The sequence below is a fragment of the Cervus elaphus genome, chromosome 16 (genome assembly GCF_910594005.1).
Source record: "Cervus elaphus chromosome 16, mCerEla1.1, whole genome shotgun sequence".
NCBI lineage: Eukaryota > Metazoa > Chordata > Mammalia > Artiodactyla > Cervidae > Cervus > Cervus elaphus.
The window spans coordinates 10,073,778-10,096,063 of record NC_057830.1 but is presented as its reverse complement, the minus strand read 5'-3'; the positions used below and the strand labels follow the sequence as shown (position 1 = coordinate 10,096,063).

The 22,286-nt window shown below is 47.2% G+C and overlaps 1 protein-coding gene across 2 annotated transcripts; it reads left to right on the top strand.

Annotated features, from left to right (window-relative positions):
• The first annotated feature begins 12,663 nt into the window (after positions 1-12,663).
• SLC31A2 (solute carrier family 31 member 2) lies at positions 12,664-21,126 on the top strand. Of its 2 annotated transcripts, XM_043927808.1 has the most exons (5): positions 12,664-12,779; positions 13,779-13,974; positions 16,695-16,761; positions 18,819-19,008; positions 20,077-21,126. In XM_043927808.1, exons 3-5 carry the CDS (start codon positions 16,695-16,697, stop codon positions 20,243-20,245), a joined length of 426 nt encoding a protein of 141 aa, XP_043783743.1. In that variant the 5' UTR covers positions 12,664-12,779; positions 13,779-13,974; the 3' UTR covers positions 20,246-21,126. The 2 variants fall into 2 exon arrangements, with proteins under 2 accessions (XP_043783743.1, XP_043783742.1); XM_043927807.1 differs by lacking the exon at positions 13,779-13,974 and having other exon boundaries at positions 12,672-12,779.
• The last annotated feature ends 1,160 nt before the right edge of the window (positions 21,127-22,286 follow it).

The window sequence follows — 22,286 nt, the reverse complement described above, 5'->3', positions numbered from 1 at the left end:
CATCCACGTATACATGGCCCCTCGCCCACAATGCTCTGCTGACCTCTCCCTGCCAATCACTCGTGACTTCTCCGAGGGGACATTCAGATGTGCTTGGGAAAACTGCCTGGACGCCTGGGTACTCACAGCAGAAAATCTTCCTGAACTGTAAACTTCTGTGTGGTTGGTTCTTTGTTTTGCAATACCAAACAGTACAAAGTGTCTGTTGAGTCAACTAAGGACCAGCTGCTTACCATATAGTTCTTCCATTTGCCTCTGAGTCACTGTTGTGGTGTAACATCATGGGCTAACTTCAACCTGATGGAAACTCTTTAAGGCCCCTCAGTCTTCCCGTAGGAGGCAAGTGTGCAAGGCCTGGGAGCCCTTGGCAGCTAGAATGGACAACCTCACAAAGGTGTCAAAGAGTCTGTTAAGACAAGCCCAGGGTCCCTGTGAAGTCAGGCAGAAAGCCTGTACCTAAGAAGTCTTAGCAGCAACCCTGGCTTCAAGAATGAACACGTCCACGTAGAATACCCATTCCCGTTGAGGCCAAAGCCAACCATTCTTTTCTTTCTCATCTGTCTGTAGTCCTGTGGCTCACTCTAGTTAGGCTAAAGGCACTTCTAGACAAGCAGGAAAGTCATAAATATTGATGCTTCCTTTGATAGGCTGAATAATGGCCCTAAAAATTATCCAGATTATACTGGTGGAACCTATGAATGTTACCTTAAATAGCAAAGTAGAATTTTGCACATATAATTAAGGATCTTGAGATGGGGAGGTTATCCTGGATTATCCGCATAGATCCTAATTGTAATCAAGAGAAGGGAGGCACAAGGAGACAGAGGAGAGAGAAGGCAGTGTGAGATTTGACAATGCTACACTGAGGGCTTTGGAGATGGAGGAAGGTGACTTCAAGCCCAGGAATGCAAGGATTATGGTTCTAGGAGCTGGAAAGACAAGGAAGGGATTCTGACCTAGAGCCTCTGGGAAGAGCAACAGCTTAATTTCATCTCAAGGAAATTGATGTCAGTCTTCTGACTTCCAGAACCGAAAGAGAATAAGGGTGTTGTTTTAAGCTACTCACTAGGTGGTCATTTGTTACTACAGCCGTAGAAAATGAAAGTACCCACCATGGCAGACTGGCTGGCCCACGCCCTCCTTCATCCTGCAGGCTTCAGAGGTAGAGATGATGGATGGGGAGGCCAGAGGCACTGAAGTGCACCCTGTAATCCTTGGGGCTTCCTATTGGAACTTGGAGGCCCAGAGGCCTGGGGGATGCAGCCCAGGGAGTGTCCCAGCAGGGAGAAGGAGCACCAATGCAGCCCTGGCCCCCTGAGAACTAGGAAGCAGTCACCGGAACCCCAGGGAGCTGCCCTCTGGGTGCTCACTGACCCAGGATGAGTAGGGTCCTGTTCTGGAGTGAAGAAAAACCTTAAGGTCCAGGCAGTGACAGAGCCAGTGCAGAGAGGTGTCTCAGACAGGGAAGAACTTGGGCTCTGACCATCATTCTGAGGAAGAACGGGGCCCAGAACCACAGCTCTCAGCCTCCGGAATGGGCAGTCCCCAAGGGCTGATGGTCATGCACAGCTGCCCACATGTGACTCCTCCCAGAATATCCCCTACTGCTGGCCTGCGAGTCCCTGCTGGGGTAGGCTTCTGCAGGACCTGGGAGCCCACATCACAACTTCGTTACAGCTGCTGGCTGGTGACACCCTGTGTGTGCTCAGAGCTAATGTCCTTGTCCCCGTGGGCTCTTTTGAGCAACTCCATTGCTTTTCCTCCCAGATCATCGTGAATCTTTCCCTCACTTATTTCATTTTTTTATCTTTTATTAACTCTCTCTATGAACTGCCTCAAAGCCCCTGTGTGAAGGAAGGACATGTTAGTAAATAAACAAATGGTCAATTAAAAAACGAAACTGGGGACTTCCCTGGCGGTTCAATGGTTAAGACTGTGCTCCCAATGCAGGGGGCCCAGGTTCGATCCCTGGTCAGGGAACTAAGATCCTGCATGCCATGTGGGGAGGCCAAAAAAAAAAAAAAAAACAGACAAAACCAAAACAAACAAAAAAAATTGAAAATGTTAAGGACACTCTACATCCCTGGCCTCACCTCACCTCCACAAAATGAACCCAAGGGATGAAGCAGAAAATAACTGTTATAAGTGTTCCAGTTTTTTATTAATGCTTAACAGATTACCCCCCAACTTAAAGTAGAACAACTGTTTCACTCTAGGTAAGATCTTGTGGGACAGGAATTCAGAACGGGCTTGGCTGGACAGTTTTTGCCTGGAATCTCTCCTGAGCTTTCACTGAGATGTCCACTGAGGCTGCTGTCATCTGAAAGCTCAACCCAGCTGGACCTCAAATCTGGCTTCATTCACCTGATGCTGTTTGACAGCTGGGAGATGAAGTGGGCTGTCAAATGGAGCACTTATCCATAGCCTCTCCATATGGCTTGGACTTCCTTACAGAATGGTGGCCTCAGGCAACTCAGATTTTTTTTTTTTTTTAATGCTTGGCAGTTCAGAGTTTTGAAAGACACCTAGCATACAAAGTGGAAACTTCACAGTTTTTTTTTTAAAATAACTTTATTGAGATATAATTTAATACCATAGAATTCACCCTTTTAAACTATACAATTTTAGAATATTCATAGGATTGTGCAAATATTACCACTCTCCAACTTCAGAATGTTTCATCACAAGTCACTCCCCATTCCTCCTTTCTCCCCATCCCTGGCAACTAATGGTCTATTTTTTTTAACCTATTCTGGGCATTTGATACATACTCAATCATATAATGTGTGGCTCTTGTGACTGACTTCCTTCATTTATCATAATGTTTTCATGGTTCATCCACATTGTAGCATGTATCAAAACTTCATTCCTTTTTATTGCCAAATAATATGTCATATGAAAAGTGCCTTATTTTTATGCAAATCAAAACCACAATGAGGTACCATTACACGCCAGTCAGGATGGCTGCTATCCAAAAGTCTACAAGCAATAAATGCTGGAGAGGGTGTGGAGAAAAGGGAACCCTCTTACACTGTTGGTGGGAATGCAAACTAGTACAGCCGCTATGGAAAACAGTGTGGAGATTTCTTAAAAAACTGGAAATAGAACTGCCATATGACCCAGCAATCCCACTTCTGGGCATACACACTGAGGAAACCAGATCTGAAAGAGACACGTGCACCCCAATGTTCATCGCAGCACTGTTTATAATAGCCAGGACATGGAAGCAACCTAGATGCCCATCAGCAGACGAATGGATGAGGAAGCTGTGGTACATATACACCATGGAATATTACTCAGCCATTAAAAAGAATTCACTTGAATCAGTTCTAATGAGATGGATGAAACTGGAGCCCATTATACAGAGTGAAGTAAGCCAGAAAGATAAAGAACATTACAGCATACTAACACATATATATGGAATTTAGAAAGATGGTAATGAAAACCCTATATGCAAAACAGAAAAAGAGACACAGAAGTACAGAACAGACTTTTGAACTCTGTGGGAGAAGGTGAGGGTGGGATGTTTTGAAAGAACAGCATGTATATTATCTATAGGGAAACAGATCACCAGCCCAGGTTGGATGCATGAGACAAGTGCTCGGGCCTGGTGCACTGGGAAGACCCAGAGGAATCGGGTGGAGAGGGAGGTGGGAGGGGGATCGGGATGGGGAATACGTGTAAATCCATGGCTGATTCATGTCAATGTATGACAAAACCCACTGAAATGGTGTGAAGTAATTAGCCTCCAACTAATAAAAAATAAATAAATAAAAGAAAAGAAAAGAAAAGTGCCTTATTTTTAAAAAATTGTGGTAAAATACATATGACATAAAACTTAACCATCTTAACAGTTTTAAAGTATACAGTTCCACAGTGTTAGGCATATTTATTGTGTGCAACCAAGCTCCAAAACTCTCTTCATCTTGCAACTCTGCATTTTATGACCAAGGCTCAGAGGCTGTCTAGCATCACTCTTGCTGCATTCTGTCGGTAGTGTTGGCCCAGAGAGAACAGAGACCTCTCCCCCACCTCTCAATGGGAGGAATGTCAAAGAATTTACAGTTATAAAACCTCCATATAAAAAAAAAAAAAAAAAAAAAAAACCTCCATATAGGTAGAGATACATTCATTAGATTACTCCTTTCTGCCCTGGACGCCACTGAGGACGCTTCACTAAAGTCTTCCGCACCTACCGCCATCTTGTGTAAGTCAGAGTCTCCCAAAGAGCCTGAACAGTCGTGAAAGCTTTTCATTGGAGGTTTGAGCTTTGAAACAACCAATGAGAGTCTGAGGAGCCATTTTAGGGTTTTTTGTTTGTTTGTTTTTCTTTTTGGGCAGTACTGCCCGTGTTGTGCGGGATCTTAGTTCTCTGCCAGGGATTGCGCCTGTGTCCGCTGCAGTGGGAGTTCAGTGTCTTAACCACTGGCGCACCAGGGAAGTCCCTGGGGAGCCATTTTGAGCCATGGGGAATGCTCACAGACTGTGTGGTAATGAAGGATCCAAACACCAGGTGCTCCAGAGGCTTCGAGTTTGTCACGTGTGCCACTGTCGAGGTGAGTGTGGCCATAAAGGCAAGGCCTTCAGGTGGATGGAAGAGTTATGGAACCCAAGAGGGCTGTCTCAGGAGAAGACTCTCAAAGACCCGATGGCCACCTAACTGTTGAAAAAGATTTTTGTTTTGTGGCATTGAAGAAGACACTGAAGAAACTATCGCCTAAGAGGTTATTTTGAACAGTATGGGGAAATTGAAGTGACTGAAATCATGACTGACCGAGGCAGTGGCAAAAAGAGAGGCTTTGCCTTCACAACCTTTGATGACCACGACTCCGTAGGCTAGACTGCCGTTCAGAAACACCATACAGTGAACAGCCACAACTGTGAGGAAAGGAAAGCCTTATCTAAGCAAGAGATGGCTAGTGCTTCATCAGGCCAAAGAGGTCAAAAGTAGTTCCAGAAGCTTTGGTGGTGGTCATGGAGGTAATTTTGGTGGGAATGACGGCTTTGGTCATGGAGGGAACTCAAGTGGTCAAGGTTTCTTTGGTGGCTGCCATGGTGGTGGAGTGGGATGGCTATAATGGATTTGGTAGTGATTGAAGCAGTTTGGGAGGTGATGGAAGCTACAAGGATGTGGGCAATTACAACCATCAATCTTCACATTTTGGACACATGAAAGGAAGAAATTTGGAGGCAGAAGCTCTGGCCCCTATGGTGGTAGAGGCCAATAGTTTGCCAAACCATGAAACCAAGGTGACTATGGCAGTTCCAACAGTAGCAGTAGCTATGGCAGTAGCAGAAGGTTTTAATTACTGCCAGAAAGCAAAGCTTAGCAGGAGAGGAGAGCCAGTGAAGTGACAGAGAAGCTACAGGTTACAACAGATTTGTGACTCAGCCAAGCACAGTGCTGGCAGAGCCCAGTTGCTACAAAGAAGACATGTTTTAGACAACAGTCATGTGTATAGGCAAAAAATCCCTTGAGGACTGCATTTCTGACTAACCGTACAACATAACAGGTTTTTCAGTTTCTGTTCTGTGGAAAATGTAAAGCATTCCAACAAAGGGTTTTGAGGTAGATTTTTTTTTCACCCATGCAGTTGATTGCTAACTGCAATAGTCTGATTATAATGCTGAATGTTATTGCTGTTCAGTCTCTCAGTTGAGTCCGACTCTTTGCAACCCAGTGAACTGCAGCACGGCAGGTCTCCCTGTTCTTCACTGCCTCCCGGAGTTTGCTCAAACTCATGTCCATTGAGCCAGTGATACCATCCAACCATCTCATCCTCTGTCACCCCCTTCTCCTCTTGCCTTCAATCTTTCCCAACATCAGGGTCTTTTCCAGTGAGTCAGCTCCTTGCATCAGGTGGCCAAAATACTGGAGCTTTAGCTTCAGCTGAATAAATATGTCTTTTTTTAAAAATGTGCTGCGTAAAGTTAGCCTACTCTGTAGACATTTTGGTCAACTATCCCAAAGATGTGAAGTTTAGAATTCCTTTCAGGTGATGCCAGGCTCCGTTCAAAATTTATTTACATACTGCTTTAGTGGAGAAGCCATCATCTTCCAAAACCTTGATGTAGCTGAACTGACAATCACTGTGTTGTCACCTGGAGTTCACTGTTGAAAGGGTCACCCAAGCAAAGTCATGGAGTTTTTAGTTATTAATATAATTATTGCCACATCCTAGGCAATATGTCTAATGTGAAAATTGATACCAGATAAAGTTATAGATGGGAATGAAGCTTTTGCATCATCTATTATCATGAATAATCAATAAATGATTTAATACCTTCAAAAAACAAAAAACTACCGTAGAAGTAAGGCATAAGATCTCAAGGCCCTGCTTAGGGTTTTCCCAGGAAGCATCTTTGGTACATTTGGGTAAAATATGTGCACTTTCCTGGGGTCCCTTTTCCCACTGTAGCTGGTGGGGGTGGGTGGGAGGAGGCGGTCTCATCTCCCATCTTGCACCTGTTAGTCTGAGGTTGTAACAACTGTTCACAGCCTTCTAGATGTGGACAGTGCTGGGCCAGGTGCAAGTTGAGGGGCCTGAGTCTGCTACTGACTCAGTATCAACCCTGGGAAGTCCTGTCCTCTCTCTGGGTGGCCACATCAGTCCTTCTGGCCCCAGCATTGCTGCAAGAATCCAGATTGACAGCAAGAGCCTTTGCAAACAGAAAGAAAGTGATTGCAGGGGTAACTGCTTGATATTCACCCAGGAGGAATCAGGCTGATCTAAATGCCCGACTTGATCAGTGAAAGGTATTCACAACCCCAACAGGAGTAAGAGAGAGGGCTGAAAGGTAGGCTGCACTCCAGGGATCTGTCTCCCGCCTGCCTGTCCTCTGTTTAAGTTTTCCTAAGACTTCACAACTCAAGACCAGGGCTTCCTAAAGACACTCTCACCTTTTTGCGTGTGTGAGTGCTAAGTCTCTTCAGTCACATCCGGCTGTTTGCAACAGTATGGACCATAGCCTACCAGGTTCCTCTGTCCATGGGATTCTCCAGGCAAGAATACTGGAGTGGATTGCCATTCTCTGCTCCAGGGGATCTTCCCAACCCAGCGATTGCACCCATGTCTCTTATGTCTCCTATGTTGGCAGGCGAGTTCTTTACCACTAGTGGCACCAGGGAAGCCCTTCAACTTTTTAACCCCCTCTAAACAGACGTTCCAAATTGGGAAAGGAGTACATCAAGGCTATATATTGTCACCCTGCTTATTTAACTTATATGCAGAATACATCATGTGAAATGCCAGGCTGGATGAAGCACAAGCTGGAATCAAGATTGCTGGGAGAAATATCAATAACCTCAGATATGCAGATGACACCACCCTTATGGCAGAAAGCGAAGGAGAACTAAAAAGCCTCTTTATGAAATTGAAACAAAGAGAGTGAAACAAGAGAGTGAAAAAGTTGACTTAAAAGTCAACATTCAAAAAACTAAGATCATGGCATCCAGTCCCATCACTTCATGGCAAATAGATGGGGAAACAGTGACAGGCTTTATTTTCTTGGGCTCCCAAATCCCTGCAGATGGTGACTGCAGCCATGAAATTAAAAGACGCTTGCTCCTTGGAAGAAAAGCTTTGACCAACCTAGAAAGCAAATTAAAAAGCAGAGACATTACTTTACCAACAAAGGGCCAACTAGTCAAAGCCGTGGTTTTTCCAGTAATCATGTATGGATGTGAGAGTTGGACTATAAAGAAAGCTGAGTGCTGAAGAACTGATGCTTTTAAACTGTGGTGTTGGAGAAGACTCTTGAGAGTCCCTTGGACTGCAAGGAGATCCAACCAGTCCATCCTAAAGGAAATCAGTCCTGAATATTCACTGGAAGAACTGATGCTGAAGCTGAAACTCCAATACTTGGGCCACCTGATGTGAAGAACTGACCCATTGGAAAAGACCTTGATGCTGGGAAAGATTGAAGGCAGGAGGAGAAGGGGACAACAGAGGATGAGATGGCTGGATGGCATCACTGACTCGATGGACGTGAAGTCTGACAAGCTCTGGGAGTTGGTGATGGACAGGGAAGCCTGGCGTGCTGCAGTCCATGGGGTTGCAAAGAGTCGAACATGACTGAACGACTGAACTGAACTGAAACAGGTTGTGTGTTTTTTGGTATGACCGGTAGTCTCTATACCCCTGCTCTGTGAGTTTGGGAGGAAGGGCCATGCTTGGGTTTGCTACCATTATCGTGGGCTGCAAGGCCTCATGACTTCACAGCTGCTGTTTTCCAGAGCTGGGGCATGGCCCTCTGTCTTGCCTGTCACTGTTCCTCCCCTGGCGACCCAGAGGCCCTTCGCTCCAAGCTCCCTCTTTTAGGCTGAGGTATTTTGTGGGTTGGGGGAGGGTATCCCTGCTTTTCCTTGTGCTTCTTCCCACAAACCTAACTGCTCCCACAATCCTCCCCAAACCTGCCACAGTCTCATGGGAAATAAAACCATCACATCCAGAGGCTGCCTCGGTTTCTACCACTTCCTTCCTCTGAAGCAATGAAGCACATGTCTGCAAGGGTGTGTTGATTCATTTAACGAACACTGGCAGACAGTGCCTGTTGTAACATGAGCTCTTGTAGGGACAGGGAGTGCCTTCTTGAATAAAAATACAGACATCTCTGTTCTTGAGCTTCCATTTGAGTGCAGAGATAGGAACAATAGATAACCAATTTGAACAGGATGCTACCCAATGATGCGTGCCATGAAAAACAATAAAGCCGAGTAAGATGGGGGGCGGGGGTGGACGCGGTTGGTGAGGGATACAAAAGGGATTGCAGTTTTAAATCAGGGATCAGAGTAGACCTCGCTAAGAGAGTGACATTTGGGAAAGAAAAGGGAAACTGCAGGAAGAAAAGCATACATTAAAAACCACTTTGGGGATCTTCCCTGGTGGTCCAGTGGTTAAGAATCCATGTTACAAATGCAGGAGTCATGGGTCTGATCCCTCATTGGGGAACCCTGCCCACTGGGGCTAAAAAATTTTAATGGTTCTTTGTCACAGAATAAATTTCTGACTTCATGATTATTATTTACTTATTCAGCTGTGCCAGGTCTTAATCATGGCATGCTGGCTCTAGCTCCCTGACCAGGGATAGAACCTGAGCCCCCTGAACTAGGAACCACTGGACCACCAGGGAAGTCCCAAAGTCCTGGCTTTAAACATGGACTTCAGGTTGTTGGTGGCCTGGCTCCTGCTTTCCCCAACCTCATCAACACAAAGTTCACATCAAACAGAAACACACAGGCACACTCTATCTCCATTTCTGATCAACCTCCAGTGTGCATACTCCCCCTATGCCACACAGCCCAGATGCCTAATGTTGTGTTATGTATTATGTATATACTATACATTATGCTACTCATAGCATATATATATATATATATATATATATATATATATATACACACACACATATTTATATGTATATATATAATAGCAGAGGTTTGTGGAAGAACAAGGAAGTTAACTGAATAGAGCTACATGGAAAACATGTAAAAATCCTAGCCATAAAGTATTCAACCCCAACCTCAAGCTCCCTTATAACTGTAGATCATCAGTGTATGAAGGGGCAGTTAGAGGTCATCCATTCCAGAAAGGCCCAGAGAGGGATAGAAGTGCCCATGGGGTCACACAGCCTTATCTGCACATCAAAGCCAGATATTCTGCAGAAGTAATATTTTGTAGACTTTTCATGAGACATCAAGTTCCTCTACTGAACCTCAACAGGAGAAATGACTGGTTGGATTTTCCCTCCACCAACTGAGCAGGCATGAGCTGATCTCTGTGGTAACTGAGACAGTACTGTCTTTTCTGACCGGGGATTCTGTCCTGTCCTGGGGCTGTAGGTGAGCACTGGAAAGACAAGGGCAGATTCTCTGCTGTTTCTCAGGAGAAGGGGAGCCTACAAGTACAGAATCCAGAAAGAATCTCTTGCCATGGACTGAGGCTTGGCCACATATGATGTTACCTTTATGAACTGGGATTCTGTTCTCTGCCTGGGCGCCAGAGGAGGGGTGTCTTTGGTGGTTCAGGAAGTAAATGGGCACTTTAGAACTTTAGGACTGTTACAATCATAACACACATAAGGAAGTGAGAATTAAATGTGAAGTTCATCAGATCGTAACAAGGCCAACAAAAATAGTCAAATGAATAAAGCTGTGTTGAAAATCCTTCGATGCAAGGTGGAGGAGTGCGTGGGAGCCTGCTACTGTGAAGGTTAAGTCCTCTTATTTCTGTTGCCCAGATGAGACCCAGAGAGGTGAGAAATTACACCCAAATCACCAAGCTCTAGAGGCCCAGATGCTTCAAGGATACCTCTTCTCCCCATTGCCTCCTCCATGGGGCCTGGCACACCCCTGACAGCCGAGGCCGTCCCCCTCAGACCCCCTCACAGTGCCGGCCCCACGCTCTTCCCTGAGGCTGCCCAATCCCTGATTTCCCTCAACACTCACTGTCTTTCAGACTGAGGCCCTTAGGAGCTGTGTGACTTTGTGCAAGTGGCCTGACCTCTGAAGTGGCTTCCTCTCATAGTGTTGTCGAACCCAAGTTCACGCGCCCGATGCACAGCGAAACCAAACCGACCGAAATGTCCGAGTTTGGAGCAGAGAAAGGTTTATTGCAGGGCTGAGCATGAAGAACAGAGCAGGTAATGCTCAAAAGGACTCAAAATCCCTAACGGGTTTCAGGGAAGCATTAAAAAAAAAGTTCTTTATTTATTTGCCTGCATTGCATCTTAGTTACAGCATGCAGGGTCTTCCATGTGTCATGTGAGATCTTTCCTCTCTATTTGTGACACACGTGTTCCAGAGCACAGGCTGAGTAGCTATGGCATTCTGGCTTAGTTGCTCCGTGGTATGTGGGATCTTAGTTCGCCAACCAGGGATCAAACCCATGTCCCCTGCATTGCAAGGCAGATTCTTAACTACTGGACCACCAGTGAAGTCCCTTTGGGGAAAGCATTCTTTTTTTTGTGGTGAGGGGGAAGCATTCTTAAAGACAAGGTGAGGGAAAGGAGTTTCAGGGTGTGTGATCAGCTTGTGCACAATTCTCTGACTGGTTGATGGTGAGGTAACAGGGTGATGTCACAGGGGTCAACAATATTAATCCTCAGGCTCCAGTGGGTCTGGGGGTTACACACTCACGGTCATCTAATGTTAACTTCTTCTATTTGGTGGGTTTTAGCATCTGTAATGGAGAAAGCAATGGCACCCCACTCCAGTACTCTTGCCTGGAAAATCCCATGGACAGAGGAGCCTGGTAGGCTGCAGTTCATGGGGTCGCTAAGAGTTGGACAGGACTGAGCGACTTCACTTTCACTTTTCACTTTCATGCATTGGAGAAGGAAATGGCAACCCACTCCAGTGTTCTTGCCTGGAGAATCCCAGGGACGGGGGAGCCTGGTGGGCTGTCGTCTATGGGGTCGCACAGAGTCGAACATGACTGAAGCGACTTAGCAGCAGCAGCATCTGTAAAACAACTCAGGAAATTCGCATCAGATACTGTTATCTAGATACTCCAGGAAGGAACACAAGCTTCTGTGACTGCCATATGGCTGATGTATTTTTTAAGTTCTTACCCGTTTCTCCTGGCTCAGCACCCAGTTCTTGTCACTACATGTTCACCCTTTCAGTCACCAATTCTTGAGTCAGGTTTTTGTGGCTCAGGAGAGACTTAGGAGACGAACTTTTCTACAAAGAAGAAGCAGGCAGAGGACGTGGGGAGGGTCTGTCCCAGGAAGGAACCACAGGATCCTGTTCAGTTACAATAGAACGGAAATATTTGCTGCTAACGATGACAATGGCTACCATTTTTTGAGCAAGCTCCCACTGCCAGGTTCTCTGATGAGGATTTAACACGCAAGACTTCACTTAAGCCTTACAATAGCTTTATGACATGCTTCTATTCTTCTTTCCGTTTTACCCACCAGGAAACCAAGGCTCAGAAATGTAAAGCCATTTGCTGGAGGTCCTGTAGCCAGTTCTTGTTGGCGCAGGATTTTGAAATGAGGTCATATTCCAGGTTCAAGGTCTGCTAGTGCTGCCTCTTGTAAGGTTTCTCTAAGAAGCCATTTGCCTCCTAGAAGGACTGGCAAAGGGTTACTAAATATATTTTAAATTAAATACTGTTAAATGTCCCTCATCCCCTATAAAACTCTCCCCACCCCAAGCAGGATGGATGAAATGGACAGAGAATACAGAAAAACGGCTACACCAATAAGAAGAAAGTTTACCATCCTAGTTATTAGAGAGATACAATTGAAATTACAACCGTGTATTGCTTTTCGTTTCAGATTTTAAAAGACAAGAAGAAAGAGAAGAAGAAGAAAAAGAAGGATGGTTACATGAAAAGCTTGGGGCATTATTTCTTTAATTTACTTCTAACTTCTTTTATCACGTCCAGAAGATGGACTTAACAGGTGTTAAGCTGTTTATTATAACAAGCAATAAATCCTTTTATGATAATTGAAAGACAAGTCAAGTGCAAAACAGGACAGGGCCCAAAGGGAAGGCAGAAGGGACCCCGCTGTGCCGGCGGCTCTGGCCCAGAGGCCGGCTCCGCTCCCTTCTTGGAGCTCGCCAGGAGGTCCGGCCGGTGGGTGCGCCCGAGGATGCGGGGAGCACTGTGGGGACCACAAGTCCCAGGCGCCCGCGCGCGCGCCTCGCCCGGACCACGTGACCGCGCAGCCCCGGTCGCGAGCGCGGCGGCTGTCCGGGCTCGGAGCCCCAGTCCCGAGCGAGCAGACGCGGCCCCGGCGCCCGGCCGCCCAGCACGCTCACCATGGCGGTGAGTCCGGGCGCCTCCTGGAGGAGCGGACGCGGGGTGGGCGCAGGGACCCCCGAGCAGGCGACCCCGGGCATCCCGCGGTGCCCGCCGCCGCTGGCAGGGGGCGGGTGAGGGAGTGTGCTGGCAGCAGTGTCAACACCGGGAAGGGGAGAGCTGCCCGGGGCTTTGGGGTTTTCTTTCTATCTGTTCCTCCTGCTGGGAGTCAGTCCGGCTTGACTAGCAGTCACTACGCGCTAGTGTGGCGCGGATGAGGGTCGGGGTGCGCTGCGTGAAGACAGTCGGGGGCTGGGGGTTCCCCCTGCTCTGGGCGCGGTGACTTGGAGGAGATTGCGGGGAGGCGCCCATGAGGAGGGAATTCTCGGAGCATTTCAGCCGGCGTCTGGGCGCGCGTACACACCCCCGGGGCGGTTCCCTGCCTTCTCAAGTTCGTGATCTGATTCTTTTGGGGGAACAAACAAACAAACAAACAGACCTTGCCACTTTCCATCCTCTGACATTTGGGTTAGAAATAGCGTTTCAGAGAAACTAGTTTTCTTGGTAGAGTTCACCTGGGCTGGAGAGAATGACAGCTTGCAAAACTCTTCGGTCTGTGAATAAATCATGTACACAGTTTTCTTCCTCCAGGAAGAATGTCATAGAATTGAAGATTCAGGAAGCCAACGCAGGTCATTTAGTCAAACGCACACACCCAACTCCCGACGGCCCTCTAAAAGGGGAAACAGATGGGAAGGGTTTATATGAAAAGTTCCCCAGCCAGGCAGTGGCAGGGCTGGGACCTTAATCTGCCCTAAACTCTTTGGTTTATAAATGAGGGCGCTTTTCTGGAAGTGTTTGTTGTCGCTGTTCAGTTGCTATGTAGTGAGTGTCAGACTCTTTTGCGAGGCAATGGTCGGTGGTTTTCCAGGCTCCTCTCTCCTTGGGATTCTCAAAGCGTGAGTAACTCCAAATGAGAAAATAAAGAAGAAACAAGTCCCGTGATTGCTGTCTTCTTCCCCATAGTCCCTCCCCGCAGGGTGGGGCCCTGAACCAGACTGATAATTTAGCTACTGGAGGCCCTGGTTTATCCTAAGCTGTGAAACTGTATGAGAGGCCCGCCCCTTGGGTGTCTGACCACGGGGCTCTTTGACTGAAAACTGCAGCTCCAAGTCAGGGTGTGCAGATTTGAATCTTTTTCTCCTGTGAAAAGGCAAGAGAGGTGAGTCTTTGTCCCTCCTTCGGGCCCCTCATTCCCCGGTGGGGTGGATGCTCTGTAGGGACACTTGCAGCTTGGAAAACCTGCACTGTCCATCTTCCCTCGGCTGCTTCCTGCTTCAGAAGACGTCCTAGCCACCTGCCTCCCTGGCTGGGTTAGACGTCTTCCAGGGATCTTCGTCCCCAGTACCCCCAGCTGCGGGCACCGCCCCCCCGCCCCCGGCCCCAAGCTCATGCCTCCCCCTTGCTGAATACATACACCCCTTTGTCCTATTTGTTCACTCCCTCTCCCCAACAGACATTCGCTCCTTGGGGGCCAAGCACTTGTCTCATTTGTCTATCTCCAGCACCTGCACCCCTAGCACAGCTTTTGGGGGTGTTCCAGTCTACTGCGAAAACTGTTTGGGGTCCCTGAGATAGCTGACCCAAGCCTAAGGATGACAGAAGGAACCCAGTTATGGAACCTGATTAATTAGCCACAGGGGACATTCCAGTCATGCCAACTGCTTTGTCAAAGGAACTCTGAGTAGGGGTCAAGGCGCCACACCTCACTCCACCTGCAGAGACGGTGCTGTAGGCTTCTGAAATTCCTTGAGTGCAATTCCAGTGTAAATGTAGTTTCACAGGATTACGTGTACCTTTTGTTTTTGCATATCACTTTTTTTGTGAACATTTTGCCACCTCAACTGATACTCTTTTTGAAATCGTGACACAGGGTATCTCTGGGTAGTAGGACTCAAAATAATTTTTTACTTTCTTTTTGGTACTGTTTCAGCTTTTTCTGTTGAGCAAGTATCACTTTCATATTAGGGAGATAAAAGCTATCTTTATTTTAAAATTATTCAACATGATTTTTAAAAGACTGTCTAGGTTTCAGTTTTCATCTTACGAGGTCTTGGACAAATCCTTTCCCCTTTTGGAACTCCTTTTACCCATCTGCAAATGAGAAGTGGTTAGAACTAGGGGACTAGAATTGGACCAGATCAATGTTTTTCACATTGAATTTCAGCAGAGCTCAGACCTCTCTCCCCTCTTCACCTGTGTTTTATATCGTGGAGTTACAAGGAAGATTTTGTCAGTGTTCTGTGGGGAAAAAAGGTGAAAACCAGGGGAGTAAAAATTCTCTGAGAAAATGTTCTGGAGATATAATAGCATGGCGACTAGTTAATAATACTGTACTATAGATGTAAAGGTTGCTAAGAGTAGATCTTTAAAGTTCTTACCACAAGAAACAAACATTGTAATTGTCATGATGGATGTTAACTAGACTTCTTGTGATGACCATTTTGCAATATACACATATTGGAATCATGTTGTACACCTGAAACCAATACATTATTTGTCAATTATGTCTCAATTAAAAAAAAAATTTTCTGAGGACACTCTGGCATTTGAAGATTCTAATATTTGGCCATTGTCTTTGAAGGCGAAGTCTTCCACCAACTGATCCCAACTCAGCCAGGATCTGCTTAGCTATAGTTGGGCACTGACGGTGCCTCTGCTGGTTGAGGTCTTACCTGGTGACAAGAGGGAAACATCCCTTCCTTGAGAGTGTGAACTGATTGATTTCTCTGGCTTTAATCTTGCCAAACAGTCATTAAGCCTGATGCAGGCATTTAGAATCCCCATTCAGTTCCCATCTTGTCTTCTCTTGGTCACTGAGAGGCAGCATAGACGGATGGGGCTTTGGCATCTAACTAGACTCGGGTTTGAATCCCAGTTCTGCCAACTTATTAATGCTAGCTTTGTGACAATTACTTTTCAGAGCCCAGTTCCCTGTTTTCTTTCTCATACGATAGACCTAATTGGTCCTGCCACACGGAAGATTGTGGTGAAGTGAGATATTATATGCAAAGCCCTTGATGCCACCCAGAACGCAGGGTGGACCAGCTGCTCTTTGAGAAGAGCCTTCAGACAGGTGCTGCGTGCCCTTTGCTTCTACCTTCATTCTTTCCACAAGTCCGTGAGCCCATCAAGGGCAGACACATTAACCTGTCTCCATAATGCTGGGCGCAGGATTAGGCTCAGCAACTCTTTAGTGAATTTTGGGTGAACAGGTGTGTAGTACGCACTGAAGACAGCTGCCCCTGGGCTCATCCATGATAAACACTGCAGATTGGCTGGGGCCCTGGGGATAAGAAGAGGCAGTCACTCCTCAGTCTAGCACGTCCTCATTGGCTTTCAAGGGCACAGAGGAGTCATCTCAGCATGACTGGGAGCCCTGTGACTTGTTGGTCCAGTGAGGCTGGGCACCCCAAGCACCTTCCTTCTACCGGGAACTGTGCTTGCTCAGTCGCTCAGTCGTGTCTGACTCTTTGTGACCCCGTGGACTGTAGCCCGCGAGGCTCCTCTGTCCGTGGGGATTCTCCAAGCAGGAATGCTGGAGTGGGTTGCCATGCCGTCCTCCAGGGGATCTTCCCAACCCAGGGATCGAACCCGGGCCCCCTGCATTGCAGGCAGATTCTTCACCCTCTGGGGCACCAGGAAGCCCCGACCTGGAGCAGGCCAGCTCAGTCCTAGCTCTCTGCTCGCCCGCCGTGGGAGCCTGGGCCATCCCCTGCCCTATCTGGCTTCAGTTGGCTCTGATGGCTTCCAGTGGCCTTTCCAGCACTTAAATCCAGTGACCTTGTTCTCCTGGGCCTTTAGAAGAGGTTGCTGGAGAGCGATCGGGAACATGATTTCCACTGCCCTAAGTCCCCTCTGATGCAGTCCCTTCTCTTTCAGATGCATTTCATCTTCTCAGATGAGGTAGTGCTTCTCTTTGATTTCTGGAGCGTCCACAGTCCTACAGGTAAGAATTGGGAAGCCCAGACTTGTAGATTGAGAAGACTTGTACCTCCAGGCAGTGGGAACCCAGGTTCTCATTATTGTTATGCTCTGTGGACATTTTAGGGAGCCTGACTCTTCTTGCATAAATATTGAGCAGTAACTTTGCATTTGTAATTCCATTTGGAATCTCTGCCCTTCAGACTGCAAAGGGCTCTTTGTGAGCCCCAGAGAGGGTGCAGCTTCCCCCTCTGTTACAGGGGAAGGAACTGACACCCAGAGAGGGGGAAAGACTTGTCCAGGGACACATGGTGTGCATCAGAACCAGAACTAGATCAGGTCCTCTTGTTGCCTCCTAGCACCTCCTTCATACAGGGTTCAGCTCAGAAGCCCAGAGTAGCTGCTGCAGCCTTTGACCTCAAATGAGACATAAATTTGAAAGAGACAAATATTCCTTTGACTTGAAAAGGCAGAGTCGGGCACTAATTCATGATGGAGTTGTGTTTCCACTTAAGTACTTACATGTTAAAAATAGACTGCTGAGACCAGAGCGTTGTTCACGCCAGGGATCCAGCTGTCTCTGTGAGGAGTCCACGTCTCCCATCTGCCCATTTTCTCTGATCCTTCTCTCTCTCTCCAGCTCTTTAATACTTTCTCCCCCTATATGTGTTAGACCTGACTCATATTTGTTTTCTTCAGCCTTTCACCATTTTTAATTTCTGGGCTTATAATCTCTGCTGGCAACCTATGGATGGAGATTGCCTTGATCACAATATACCTACCTAAAACCTGGGAACAGACTATGAAAGGCATTGTAACATAATACAAGGAACAAAGAAACAGAGCAGGATGTGTTGTTTCCTAGTCGAGTAGCTTTATTTAGTTACGAAGTCTGTTATTACCTCTGTTAATAGAAATAATACATGTTTCTCAAAAAGTCACTTTGAAATAGGACATGTGATTTTGTTAACTCTAGCTTGGTAGGCAGATTGTAAAATAAAAGTGATAAGAGGACTGTTCTTAGATCAACAATGATAGTGGCAAAGGCAAAGATTATGAATAATCCAATTCTGTAGAGCTCAGGTCCATTTAAAACAATTTAAATGGCTGAAGACAACAAAATTCTGTAAAGCAATTGTCCTTCAATTAAAAAATAAATTAAATAAATAAATAAAAATATAACAATTTAAAAATTGCTGTGTTTTGGAAGTGTCAATTCTTAGTTCTTAATTTATTCATTCAATTAAGTTGTGTTGAGTACCGTCAAAAAATAAAATGAAATAAATAAAAATAGACTGGAAGAAGCCCAAACGCCCACCACTGTAGGTACTGATCAAAATTGATGCTGGTTGTTAGCTAGGACCTCAGCAGGGGTTGTTGGCTGAGGTCTTTGTGGCAGGGCGGCTAGGCTCCCAGAGTGAGTGTTCCAAGAGAAAAAGGTAGGGGGAAAAAAAGAGAGAACAAGTTTAAAAAGAAAAAAAAAAAGCCTAGTTTTTAAAACCTAGCTTTGGAAGTAAGCATCATTTCCACCTTTATTGGCTGAGGCAGTCACAGAGGTCTTCTGGGACTAAAGGGGAGGGAACAGCTCCCACCACCTGATGGCGGGAGTGCTGACACCGTAAGAAGAGCGTGTGGGGTGGGACAGAGCGAGGCGGCCATCTCTGGAGAATCTCATCTTCCACAGACATTATGAAGCCACGGAAATAAGGTAGATCTGCGTGAACTAGAGGGAACCCACGCACCATGTACCGAGGACGCACAGTGCTGCCACAGGGGTGCAGCTGGGGCGGTGGGCCGGTGGGCATGCTCCCCGCCACCCCCCAGCTTTGCCACGTGGCTTTTCCTGCTGAGCTCAAAGCTACACTCCAGCAGGCCACTCCCACCAACGATGGGCTGGAAGGGGAGACAGGAGTTCTGAGCCCAGCAAGAGTGGGGAAGAAGATGCAAGAGGAACGGAGGAGGAATGGATTCAGAGGGAGGGTGGGCGGTGCCCTGCCGTCCTTGTGCCAAGTCCCCAGCGAAGCTGCCGGAAAGGGGCTGTACTTGCCCGGCTGGGCTCTGTAACTCGGTCTCCTTCGACAGGCATGGCCCTTTCTGTGTTGGTCATCTTGCTTCTGGCGGTGTTGTATGAAAGCATCAAGGTTGGCAAAGCCAGGCTGCTCCACCAGGCCCTGATGAACCTGTCCATCCCCACCAGCCAGCAGCTTATCGAAGAGGCAGACCAGGATTCTTCAAGCTCAGACTCCCTGCCTGTCAGCAGAAGCCCTCTCAGGTAACAGACGTGGGGTCGGGGTGGGGGAACGGGCAGAGTCCTCACATTCACCTTGAGAGGCAGGCTGGACCCACAGGACACTTAGCCCCACTTCATCCAAGGGAACTGAGGCCCAGGGGTGGACCAGGACTTGCCCAAGTGCTTCCAGTTAGTTAGCAGTGACGTGGACTACCACCAGGTCTCCTGATGCCCAGGCTGGAGCTCTCTGAACAGCCACATGGGAGGCTCCAATCTTTCTAACTCCGGTGCAAGCCTCAGTTCAGCAACAAGGGTGTCTATTCAGCCCACCCCCAAACCTCAGTGGGTTTTCTTAGGTCACTAAGGCTTCCAAACCCAAGATGGTACCTGCAGCTCTTCCTATACAAATGATAAAAACTGTTGTCAGCAGCGTACCAGCTTGGTAGAGGGCAACCTCTTGCTCCTTCCTCCCCACCCCATTCTGATAGCCACTGGGGATCCCCATTCTGCCCTCTCCGCAGCTCTGGCTGTGCTAACTGTGTCTGTCTGCTCCTTAGGGTGGGGCCTTGAACAGTCACAAACCCGCTGCAAGGGAGGTGTTTTCATACTGGCCTTACCAACACATGTTTTACTGATAAGGACATTTCAGTTCAGAGAGGTTAAGACGCTTGCGCTGAGCCATAGTTGGAACGTGGCAGAGCCGGAAATCAATCTGTTACCAGGGTCCATGCTCTTCCCATTGTAATACTTGCTTTCACAGCTCACAGTTGATTCAGGGGGAAAAAAGTCTGCCTTACTGATGATTTTGTATTATCCTTTGTCAGATGTGATTGATCACGTATCTCATTTTCCCCTTTTGCCCTGGGTACCGGGAAGCTCAGAGCTCAATGTGGTGGAGAAATGATTATCCCAAACTCCTTATACAAGTCCCTCTTCCCTTCTCTATCACTGGTTTCTGACATGTCTCTTTAAAAATAAATCTCTCCTGGGTTAAGCATACGAATTATAAATAGGCTAGTCCTGTAACTCGGTTGCTCTTTCTGCTCCCTGACACCAACTCCTAGCTTCCGGCTCACTGCCGGCATTAACTCGGCGTTCCTGTTCATCCAGGTGGTTTTTGTGTCACTTCGGCCAGTCTCTGCTCCATGTCGCTCAGGTGGTCGTTGGCTACTTCATGATGCTGGCAGTTATGTCCTACAACACCTGGATTTTCTTCGGCGTGGTCCTGGGCTCAGGTGTGGGCTACTACCTAGCCTACCCACTTCTCAGCATGACTTAGCTGGTTGAGGGTGAGGGCTCTGGAGGCTAGAAAGACCTGGGGCCTCGTTCCAGACCTTGAACTGCCCGACCCACATCTCCTGTTTCTTCTTCTGGCTGTTCTCAAGGCACTGCCAGCTCCTGGAAACTTTCAGCTGAAGCCAGCACTTGCTCCCTGGAGTTCTGAGGCCATTGCCGCTCCTCAGCCAGGCTGCAGAGGGCCCTGGCGAAGTCTTTCTGTGCCTTTAAGAAGGCTGCTGTGACAGGAGGGAGGGTGGAGACCAGAACCTGGCGGCAGATTTCATAACCATGGCAGCACCTGCTGGGACCCCTTTCCCTCCCTTGGGGGAAGAGCAAGTGACAGCTGACTAAAGGCCAAGAAGCAGCATCGTTACCAGGGCTGTGACCTACCCTCCGAATACAGTGAGCTCCTCCCACGGGATGGCACTGCCTACCGGAAGGTGATAGTTACATGGCTTCAGGTGTCGGGGAGCTCTTCGTGGCCTTAATCTTATCCTGATCCTCCTCCTAATGCAAAACCAAGAATTCACTGAGTAATATTCAATACTAATGTTTTCTATTTATTACTTACTGCTCACCCATAGTGATCTGGTGGGGATACATGCTTCGTTCAAATACTGAGTATGCCATACGGCGTATCGACTGAAGATGTAATCAGCCATCAAGCCAAAGCCTTACATGAGTAGAGTTAGGTGGGGGGCTCTTCAGATACTGAACCTTTTCGCTTTAAAGAAAAAGAAAGAAGAGACCCAGGGAGAGAAAAGCACTGCTGTCTACTGTAATGTCTACACTCAAGTACCTCATGGGCTAGAGGAAAGATGGTCTGAAGCTTTGAGAATAAAAAAGAAATTATTTTAATAAATATATATTTTTAAATAGTCAGTGACTGTCTTTTGTTTCTCCTCTTTCAAACAGCAAGCTCACAGAACCCTGCAGGAGCTGAGTAGGGCTGTCCAAGGCCTGAGTCTGTCTGTCTCCCATGAAGACAACTCTGCTCCACAAAACCCAGCCCTGAAATGCTGTTCCCTCAGCAGACACCCTCAATGCCAGCCTAGTCAACAAGTCATTCTTCTGTTCACATAACAAATAATGATGGTGAACCTGCCATAAGAAAAAGAACTGTCACATGGACTATAAACACCCATGTCGGCACTGTTATTAGCACCTTCTCTCCCTGAGGGCAGAAGCAAAAATATATTAAAGCCGCTTTTTCAAATTTACAGTAAGAAAGAGCTGAAACAGAAAGTATAGTATGTGACGCCTTCAGTACTGATCGGTGTATTCTCCCCACATAAGCAGGGAGCTGGGAAGCTGCTCAGTGTCACAACAGGTGTTAAGATTTGTAGTCTTGTAGTTGGATGGTCAGGCATCCACTTCTGTGTCCAGCTTAGGTCCCTCCCCTGCCCTGAGGCACCGCTGAGATAATCTCCATAGGTGACCAGCAGCCTCTTTAGTTTGATGGTCTCTTTAAATACATTTGAGGCTTTCACAGCATGGAGGGCTTTTTAAAAAATCTACTGTCCACAGAAATGGATTATATGGCCATGTTAAGTAGGCATTTCAACTGTTTTCAGAGCCAGCTCACAAAAGGTGGTATTTTCTCTGCTTGAACTTTTGTTTTTAACAAACACCTATATAAAACTTATGTGCCAGACAGGCAGTGTTCTAAGCACTTTACAGTATTAACTCATTTAATTCCCACAATAAAGTAGAAAGTATTTCTGTCCTTGTCTTAGAGATGAGGACACTAAGGCAGCTAAATACAGTCACCCAGCTAATAAGTGGTCAGGCTCCCTGGCCTGGAGTCTGCTCATCAACTCAGATGAGGGTTGTGGCTGAGAGAGGAACTGGCTTCGGCCACACGGCATCCAGTGGGACAAGGGTGTGAACGCAGACAGTGGAGGCTGAAAAGTCTATGCTGTGTGTATCTCACCCCAACAGGACGGAAAATTCCGTTTCAGGGGGCCTGGGGTGGGGCCCAGGAGCCTGTACTTCTGACACACAGCACTGCCCGCCTCCCTCAACCCAAGACAAAGGCTGCT

Excerpts from the sequence above, each read along its gene's own strand:
- SLC31A2 (XM_043927807.1), top strand. Across the intron at positions 16,762-18,818 it reads GAGCGTCCACAGTCCTACAG|GCATGGCCCTTTCTGTGTTG; the intron begins GTAAGAATTGGG and ends CTCCTTCGACAG. Across the intron at positions 19,009-20,076 it reads GTCAGCAGAAGCCCTCTCAG|GTGGTTTTTGTGTCACTTCG; the intron begins GTAACAGACGTG and ends CTGTTCATCCAG.